General features: G+C 39.6%; 1 protein-coding gene across 1 annotated transcript in view; it reads left to right on the forward strand.

Moving 5' to 3' along the window:
• The window catches only part of LOC129536568 (uncharacterized), a 42,824-nt gene extending 38,365 nt beyond the window's left edge, over positions 1 to 4,459 (forward strand). The window contains exons 8-9 of the mRNA XM_055395570.2: positions 2,253 to 2,361; positions 4,044 to 4,459. Of these exons, the coding sequence (XP_055251545.2) occupies positions 2,253 to 2,361; positions 4,044 to 4,060 (126 nt within the window). The 3' untranslated portion in view covers positions 4,061 to 4,459. The remainder of the gene's footprint in view (positions 1 to 2,252; positions 2,362 to 4,043) is intronic.
• The last annotated feature ends 5,971 nt before the right edge of the window (positions 4,460 to 10,430 follow it).

Here is a 10,430-nt window from a genome sequence, read left to right on the forward strand (position 1 = left end):
GTTCTTCCTCAAAGAAGGAAGTTTCAAAGTTTTGGGCTTCCAGAGATTTTCACTATTAGGGTTACCTTGGCTATACTCCTCTCATCCAATTAAAAAAGAATTTTAACTGTGGTAAAATATGCATAACATTTGGAGAAGAAATGGTAACCCACTCCAGTATTCTTGCCTGGGACATCCCATGGACAGAGGAGCCTGGAGGGCTACAGTCTACGGAGCCACAAAGAATTGGACACAACTTAGCAACTAAACAGCAATAAACAACGTTATATCTCCTGGCTTAACCAATTTTAAGTGCACAGTACATTCCCAATGCTGTGCCACCAATCTCTGGAACTCTTTTCATGTTGCAAAACTGAAACACCATACTCAGTAAACAACTCCTCGATTTCTCCTTCCTCTGCCTCCTGGCAAGCCCGATTCCACTCTTTATTTCTGTGAATTTGACTAGGGTTCAGTTCAGTTCAGTTCAGTCGCTCAGTCGTGTCTGACTCTCCGTGACCCCATGAATCACAGCACGCCAGGCCTCCCTGTCCATCACCAACTCCCGGAGTTCACTCAAACTCATGTCCACAGAGTCGGTGATGCCATCCAGCCATCTCATTCTCTGTCGTCTCCTTCTCCTCCTGCCCCCAACCTTTCCCAGCATCAGAGTCTTTTCCAGTGAGTCAACTCGTCGCATGAGGTAGCCAAAGAATTGGAGTTTCCGCTTTAGCATCAGTCCGACTAGGGTAATAGTCAATAAATGAATTTTACATTTAATTTTACATTTGAATGAATCGTATAATATTTGTTTTTCTGTGACTGGCTTATTTCACTCAGCATAATGTCCTCAAGGCTCAGCCATGTTGTAGTACTTGTCAGACCTCAAAGAGGATAGTTAGAGACCACTTGAAATCTGAATGAGAACGAAGCATGAAAACAAAGCTTAAACTCCAGATTTCCTCTTAAGAATCTTGGGAGTTAATGCAAGACAAAATACCCTTTATATCTCAAGAGAAAATTCATGATGCCAGGAAAAGTTTTAAAGACACCGTGACTTAGCTCAGCATAGGGCCCAGTGAGGAGGGAAAAATTAAAAGAGTAGGATAGACTACTGTTGAGTGAAAATTGTATGACTCTTAATTATGTTGAATTGGTTCATGGTACTTTTCAGGTCCACTATATCCTTTGACTTTTCTATATATTCATTCTATTAATTTTTGAGAGTTTGATATTGAAACTCCAACTAAAAATCTTAATTTATCTACTTAAAAAATAATTGTATTTTTAATGTCTAAAAATTTTCAGGATTTTTTAAATTAACTTATTTTAATTGGAGAATAATTACTTAACAATATTTTTATTTTTTGGCCATACATCAATGTGAATCAGCCACAGGTATACATGTGTCCCCCCATCCTGAACCCTGCTCCCTCCTCCCTCCCCACCCTATTCCTCTGGGTTGTCCCAGAGCACTGGCTTTGGGTGCCCTGCTTCATGCATCAAACTCACACTGGTTTATCTATTTTACATATGGTAATATACATGTTTTTTTAAAGTAATAATTGTAATATATAGTGGAACTAAGGGCTTCCCTGGTAGCTCAGTTGGTAAAGAATCTGCCTGCCAATGCAGCAGATGCAAGAGACATGGACTCTCTCCTTGGGTGGGGAAGATCCCCTGAAGGAGGAAATGGTAACCCACTCCAGTATTTTTGTCTGGGAAATCCCATGGACAGAGGAGCCTGGCGGGTTGCAGTCCATGAGCTTGTAAAGGGTCCAACACAATTGAGAGCACATACATGCACACACACAGTGGAACTATATGTAAATTTGTTCTGTGTTTTCCAAGTCTCATGTGAATGTGCTATCATACTTTCAGAACTTAAAAAAGAGAGAGAAAAAAAAAGAGCACATAAAGACAGGTAAATTGGAAAAGAATTGGGAGGTCTCATGGGAAAGGTTGAATGAATGTGAACCTATTCCATGGTGAATACAGAAAATGAGAACCTCTGCAGATGTCTACATGGTGGGTTACCTGATGACTTGTTTTTACCTATCACCTGCTAACTGTTAAGAGTGCAGTAATGGTGTTAAACAGGACACTTGAGAAGAATAGAGAAGGTCTTCAAATCCCACTGCAGGTAACGGGACAATGAACAAAGGAGCAGTAACATGAATGTTGAATGGAATTTTGATGATGTGAACTTGTTTGTGTTGTACCTGAGTTAGCTCCAAGCCATTCAAACTAACTGACGTTTCCTTTGTTTACAGATGTTCATTAGATGTCGTCCATTATATACCTTCCAGACACTTCTGAATTCTGTTCCCAACAACACAAATCAGACAGCAAGGAATATTTCAGATATTTCCATTTTGACTTGTGAGTTAACCTGTTTCTTCCCTTTTTTTGTCAATAATAAAGGAATATCTGGTGTCCTAATTTTGTTGATGTTTCTCTGACAGTCACCCTCCATACATGGTCAAAGATGTATGAAGGGAAGGAAAGATATCCTGGAAGCTTTTCTCTGTAACTTAGGCAATTCTTTTTTTTTTTTTTTGAAAAAAAGAAAAGAAAAAAAAAATCTATTCTATACAGAAATTCCTTGGAATTGAGAGCACTGGGGGAAGAAATTCAGAAGTGTTGCTATACTTCCCTGCCTTTATTTCACGTGACTGCTTCATGCTTTCCTAGAACACTAAGGAATGGAGACAAGCTATAAGGACAAAGTCGAGCCAGGGTCAAGGATATTATCCGGTGCAATAAAAAATAAATTATCTCCTTGGAGCCAAGAAATTCTGCTTTGTTTCTAGTACTTTACATTGTTAAAGTAAATAATATGAGCTTATATACTTTACTCGGAGAAGGCAATGGCAAGCCACTCCAGTACTCTTGCCTAGAAAATCGTATGGACAGGGGAGCCTGGTGGGCTGCAGTCCATGGGGTCGCTACTAGTCGGACACGACTCAGCGACTTCACTTTCACTTTTCACTTTCACACATTGGAGAAGGAAATGGCAACCCACTCCAGTGTTCTTGCCTGGAGAATCGCAGGGACAGCAGAGCCTGGTCGGCTGCCGTCTATGGGGTCTCACAGAGTCGGACAGGACTGAAGCGACTTAGCAGCAGCAGCAGCATATACTTTACTAAAGGAAGATTATGACAATATTTTAAGTGAGCTACAATCCAGATGACTATATGATTTATTGGTCATATGATTGATTTATTGACCATACGATTTTGAGAGTCAAATGAGGCACTATTGATAATTATACCAAGATAAATATACCAATTGTACCAGGCATAAATCAACAGTGTCCTGGGAAAGCCAAGGTTACTCAATGACCTCTTGGGTAAAATTAGTAACAGACACATATATCCCCTCTTTTTTTGGATTCTCTTCCCATTTAGTTCTTCACTGAGCACTGAGTAGTTCCCAGTGCTGTATAATAGGTTCTCATTAATTATCTATTTTATACATAGTATAAGGGAATCAATCCCAATATCCAAATACACTAGAAATTAACACATCATTGTAAAGCAATTATGCTATACTAAGTCACTTCAGTTGTATCAGACTCTATGACCCTATAGACTGTAGCCCACCAGACTCCTTCGTCCATGGGATTCTCCAGGCAAGAGTACTGGAGTGGGTTGCCATTTCCTTCTCCAGGGATCTTTCAACCCAGGGATCAAACCCATGTGTCTTATGTCTTTTGCATTGGCAAGCGGGTTCTTTACTACTAGCGCCACCTGGGAAGCCCTGTGGAGCAATTATATTTCAATAAAAAATAATTTAAAAAATTTTAGCAGCAGATGATGATAAAAAATAAAAAGTGGTAATAGATAGACCAGAGGAAGTTTTGAGTCAAAGAAAGTTGAGGGCAGTAGAGAATTCTAACAATAGTATAAAGAATCACCAGAGCTACTGTCGCTTTCTCCTCTTTTAACTAAAATGATTTAACAAGAAAAGAATAAGTTTTGGAAGTAAGAGTTTATATTTATAAGGTAATTGTTTTTCAAGATAAAGCACAGGACTCATTTTTATTTATCTTTCTGTTCCAGGTTTGGTACCTCCATAAGTATTTCAAGTGCCAAAACAGTGAAGCATGCAGTGTTCAATGGAAATTTAATAACTGGAAAATCTAGTGACTCTAGTAGTTATTATACCTGTGAAAACAAAGTAGATGTACCAAATTCTCAACCTTATGTAAATGCAAGCACTTATAATAGTTTAGGATATAGAAATGACTGTGTAAGCTGAAACTATGCAAAAACAATCTCAGAAACAAATGGGGTAAATTTGATTGGTTTTTGACCTTTAAAACTTTTTGTAGAAACATTAAAAACTCATCTTCAGTTGATTATAATTATACGGGAAAAGTTTTTTTTTAATAAAATTGATATTATCTGGTCCAAATTTAATTTGAAATATTAGAAATATTGAGAATTAAAGTGGTTTATTTTGTTTGTAGTATAAACAGGGCTACAACTTCTTGCAATACACCTTATTACGCAGATGGAACATCTTTTCTATACTGAAGAAATTTACACTCCTTTCTAAGTTGGGATAAGCTTTTATTGTTTTATCCTTTCTGTGCTCAAAGACGTGAAATATTTCCAACAGTTCCTTTAATTGTGAAGTTGTTTTTTTTTTTTTTTTTTTTGCTGGCATCACTTCCCCTAGACAGCGTCAGCATCATTTTCTTCATGCAACTACTTTTGTTAATAAACTTTCTTCACTAAGTTCCTCTGACTGCATATTGAGACTCTAAAATGATGGTAGAGTCAATATTCCCACAGTGAGTGATTTCTTTCATAACTGTATTTAGATTATTATTTGTGCAATGTGGTAAAATTTCCTGTCATGCTCAGTTCAGTTCAGTTCAGTTCAGTCGCTCAGTCGTGTCTGACTCTCCACGACCCCATGAATCACAGCACACCAGGCCTCCCTGTCCATCACCAACTCCCGGAGTACACTCAAACTCATGTTATGCTATAAACATGTTATTCACTGCTTCTGACATGATATTTGAGTATTTTCAGCTAGATGCTTTATGTCAGATTTCTAAAACTCAGCTAGAGAGTTTTTGATTGCATTATGATTATATTATCAATAGTCTGTCCAATTGTCCATCAAACATAAAAGATCTTAAAAGACGAGATAATTCCTTGACCCCTTGACTGGATTAATGATTCTGCATTTAATGATAAACAGCAAATTTTCATAAGTTCACTCAAGCCCCTAAGAGAATTGGCATGACCTAGAGCATTATCTGAGTGGAAGTGCTCTAAAAACTATTTTGCTGACAGTATCTCAAAAACATGGACACAAAGAGAAAAAGGAACAGTATGCATTACTATCTATATCTGAAGTGAATAAGAGAGTCTCAGTGACCAACCCTGGAGAATTTTTTTTTTTAATGACAAGATTGAGTATCTGTTGTTTGCATAGCAACAAAATTTGTACTTCGTGTGATTACTCAGAGTTAATACACTCTGGTAAATGAAAACTGAATGCTGTAGGTGGGAGACTGATGTTTAGGTGAATCATAATCTCTGAAATTTGCACTTGTGAGAATCATGTAAAATAATTTCTGATAGCTTTCAAAGTTCAAATAATAAATTAAAACAAACATCTGAGGTGTGCTCCTTTTTATGATAATATCATTCTTTTTCTCAAGATTATTACATATATTTATCAACAGGAAATCTGTGAAGGATTCTCAAGACAACAAAGCTGATTCTTAAGGAATATGTAATCTAGCACTAATCCTCTCTTTTATGTTAAAATATCTTTGGTGGTGGTGGTTTAGTCACTAAGTCGTGTTCGACTCTTGTGACCCCACGGACTATAGCCTGACAGGCTCCTCTGTCCATGGGATTCTCAGGCAAGAATACTGGAGTGGGTTGCCATTTCCTTCTCCAGGGATCTTTCCAACCCAGGGATTGAAACAGGATTTCCTGCATTACAGGCAGAATCTTAACCGACTCAGGTACAAGGGACGCCCTAGACTAAAATATCCTTGCTGCTGCTGCTAAGTTGCTTCAGTCGTGTCTGACTCTGTGCGACCCCCTAGACAGCAGCCCACTAGGCTCCTTTGTCCCTGGGATTCTCCAGGCAAGAATACTGGAGTGGGTTGCCATTTCCTTCTCCAATGCATGAGAGTGAAAAGGGAAAGTGAAGTCGCTCAGTCATGCCCAACTCTTAGCGACCTCATGGACTGCAGCCTACCAGGCTCCTCTGTCCATGGGATTTTCCAGGCAAGAGTACTGGAGTGGGTTGCCATTGCCTTCTCCGCCACGACCGCCTACAGTAGTATAATATTCTTTTTCATCTTCAATTGGGAGTCTTCAATTGAAACAAAACCTGCAGGGCCCTAGGCTCGCTCCATGGCTGCCTGCGCGGTGCAGATGGTGACTGCAGCCCTGAAATTAAAAGACACTTGCTCCTTGGAAGAAAAGATATGGCCAACCTAGATAGCATATTTAAAAAAAGAATATCTCCTTAGTCATTCATTAAAGCTAAGAAGTAACCAGGCCAAAACACGAGAAAACAGGAGCTCAGAGAACTAATTTAGTCATTAAGCCCATTTTTTCTGAGAAGATGCTTGCATTTTCACACAAATTTGAACTTTAATTTAGACAGATCCTGGGTCCTGGAGGTCTTCCTTGATGGTTCAGTTGGTAAAGAGTCTGCCTGCAACCTGGGAGACCCAGGTTGAATTCCTGGGTTGGGAAGATCCCCTGCAGGAGGAAAGAGCAACCCACTCCAATTTTCTTGCCTGGAGAATCCCACTGACAGAGAAGCCTAGTGGGCTACAGTCCATGGGGTTGCAGAGAGTTGGACACAGCTGAGAGACTAACACTACATTGGGTCTTGGAGAAATGGAAATTAGAACAAATTCATCTCCATACTATGAGCTCAGTTCAGTTCAGTCGCTCAGTTGTGTCTCTCTCTTTGTGACCCCATGGACTGCAGCATCAGGCTTTCCTGTCCATCGCCAACTCCTGGAGCTTGCTCAAACTCATGTCCATCTCTAGTCGGTGATGCCATCAAACCCTCTCATTCTCTGTCATTCCCTTCTCCTCCTGCCTACAATATTTCCCAACATCAGGGTTTTTTCCAATGAGTCCCCTCTTCTCATCAGGTGGCCAAAGTATTGAAGTTTCAGCTTCAGCATCAGTCTTTCCAATGATTCAGGACTGATTTCCTTTAGGATCGACTGGTTTGATCTCCTTGCAGTCCAACAGATTCTCAAGAGTCTTCTCCAACACCACAGTTCAAAAGCATCAATTCTTCAGTGCTGAGATTTCTTTAATGGTCCAACTCTCACATCCATACATGACTACTGGAAAAACCATAGCTCTGACTAGACTGACCTTTGTTGGCAAAGTAATGTTTCTGTTTTTTAATATGCTATCTAGGTTGGTCATATCTTTTCTTCCAAGGAGCAAGTGTCTTTTAATTTCAGGGCTGCAGTCACCATCTGCAGTGATTTTGGAGTCCAAGAAAATAAAGTTTGTCACTGTTTGCATTGTTTCCCCATCTAATTTCCATGAAGTGATGGGACTGGATGCCATGATCTTTGTTGTTTGAATGTTGAGTTTTAAGCCAGCTTTTTCACTCTCCCCTTTCACTTTCATCAAGAGCCTCTTCAGTTGCTCTTCACTTTCTGCCATAAGGGTGGTGTCATCTGCATATCTGAGGTTATTGATATTTCTCCCAGCAATCTTGATTCCAACTTGTGCTTCATCCAGCCTGGCATTTCACATGATGTACTCTGCATGTAAGTTAAATAAGCAGGGTGACAATATACAGCCTTGATGTATTCCTTTCCCAATTTGGAACCAGACTGTTGTTTGCTGTCCAGTTCTAATTGTTGCTTCTTGATCTGCACACAGATTTCCCAGGAGGCAGGTAAGGTGGTCTGGTATTCCCATCTCTTGAAGAATTTTCCATAGTTTGTTGTGATCTACACAAAGACTGGTGTAATCAATAAAGCAGAAGTAGATGCTTTTCTGGAATTCTCTTGCTTTTTCGATGATCCAACAGATGTTGGCAATTTGATCTCTGGTTCCTCTCCCTTTTCTAAATCCATGATCTCTGGTTCCTCTGCCTTTTCTAAATACTACGAAATAGGGACTCAAATAATTCTACCTTTACTGTAAGATTGAAACAAGGAAACAAGCCCTTTGAAAATCTCGCAGCCCAGGTTGTGATCATCTGTGTTTTCAAAAAATTTCAACCTTTATTCATGGATTAACGGGTCAAAATTTATAAAGTCCTGGATCCTGAGAGAAGTAACATGTGACTCTTTTCCGGAGAAGGGTAACTTCATTCCAGAATACAGAGACCACAGTCATAGTGGCATATTCAGTTTCAAAAAAGAGACCCACAGACAGGTTCCAAAGAGAAAAGCAAGTACAAATATTAAAAGTGGAATTCTGATGCCAGTGGCTAAACACTTTTATCTCTTGAATCCCCTTTGCCCTCATTTAATCCTTAATTAAATTATTTTAAATTTCATTTCTAACTCATTTAGGTTCTGGAGTTTTCATTTGACTCCTGAATTATTTCTATGCTATGGAAATTCTTTACACTTTTCTCTCTACTTGAACACACTGATCATTTTTATTTCAACTTTCCTATCTGATATCATCGATATCTGAAGCATCTATAGGTTAGCTTTTATTACTTGACTTGTCAATTAATGTTTTGTCATTTAGTCTGGTTTGTTTTTGTTTTTGTTTTTTTTTAGGATGCTTCACAATTTTTCATTAAATGCCAGCCATGTACACAAGACACCTGGGTTTTATCCCTGGGTTGGGAAGACCCCCTAGAGGAGGGCATAGCAACCCACTCCAGAATCCCATGGACAGAGGAGTCTGGCGGGTTACAGTCCACACAGTAGCAAAGAGTTGGAAACAGCTGAAGCGACTTAGCACATACACATGTATATAAATAGTAAAAATTATGAATGATATTTTTCTGCAAAGAGAGGTTTTTATTTGTTTGTTTTTTAGCAGGCATGTAGAATATAAGTCCCTTATATTCTACATGTAAGGCATGTAGAATATAAAAAGTCCCTTGAATTTGCCTTCTCAGTTGTTTTACAAATTCTATTCAACTTGGATAATAATTTTTGGTAGGAGGTTTTATGTGATACAAGCCACAGTTTTGTTGTCAGAACAGGGAGATCTCCCTTCTTTGATTACACAACACCTACCAGGCACATACATATTTAAAAGCTAAAGGTCAAACAATGCATTCCCAACAGTACATTTATTAGGGAACAGTATCACACATACAGAAAGCATAGCAGTTGCTTAGCCCCCCTCTCCTTTTTCACAATATGGGGTTATGCACAGTAATCAGGCAGGTCTGCATGTCAGATTCCAGGAAGGAGATTCTGATGCTGCAAGTGGGTTTTAGGTGCCTGACTAGGAGCTTAGTACTTCCTTGCTAGTGTGTTCAAGGGCTGAGTTCTAAGTGGTTTGGTCACAGCACTATTGCATGGGAAAGCCTCGCTTCTCCCACATTCTGCTGCCTAAGCATTTAACCACAGAAACCACCAGACCCCATCCTCATGTCTGTAACTGCAGGATGTGTCAAAACCTGTCACCTGAACTGTAATGCAATGAATCAAATGGTTGTCTTAAGCACTGCAGCTGGTTACTTTGGAGAGTTACAAGACTTACCCTGAAGCATCAGTATCCATTAATTCCTTCAGGTCTTGACGGCAAGCTTGACAGCAAGTGGCGGAAGATTATCCCACTGCAACTGAGCAAACACATCAGCCTGTAAGGGCTGCAAGGCTGGGTCCCTGGAACAGAGCCCCTGGAAGGGAAGAAACAGTGACGCTCTGAGGGTAGGGTGGGAAGTTGATCATTCCCGCCTTTACAATTTAAAATAGAGTTGCATCATCCACAAATTCATAACTTTGCTTAAACCTATCAGAGCTCTGAGGTTATGGGGCAGTCAGCTAAGCTGAAATCTGAAAAAGATGGGTATCTTCAAAGAAAGATAGGGCATGCAATCTTGCTCACCTGGGGAAAATACTCAATTCATAGAAGCTGTTATAAAGAATTCAGCCAAAATGCTTAACAAATTGCTAAAGGCAGATGTGGTTTTGCTTGAGAGCACAGACACCCTGAGAACTGGGGACAGAAAGGTAAATCACAGACATCTGAAGGTACTTTACAAACTGCACCGGATGCTGTAAGTTTGAAAGCAGGTCACAACATGTCGGCAAATTTCCCTTATGTTTCAGGTGTGGGGAGATGAAGAACAGTCATTGTTGAAAAGACACATAGCCTAAAATTTCTCCCCTAGGGAACAAGAGCCTTCTGCCACTGAAGGCAAAACAGCAAGCTCTCCTTCTTAGGCTCAAGAGAAGCTCATTACAGCTGAAAATGACAGAGAGGGAACAGGCTGATGGTGTTAACCAT

The sequence above is a fragment of the Moschus berezovskii genome, chromosome 6 (assembly GCF_049115385.1).
Source record: "Moschus berezovskii isolate FMDL1 chromosome 6, NW_MosBer_1.0, whole genome shotgun sequence".
Classification (NCBI taxonomy): domain Eukaryota; kingdom Metazoa; phylum Chordata; class Mammalia; order Artiodactyla; family Moschidae; genus Moschus; species Moschus berezovskii.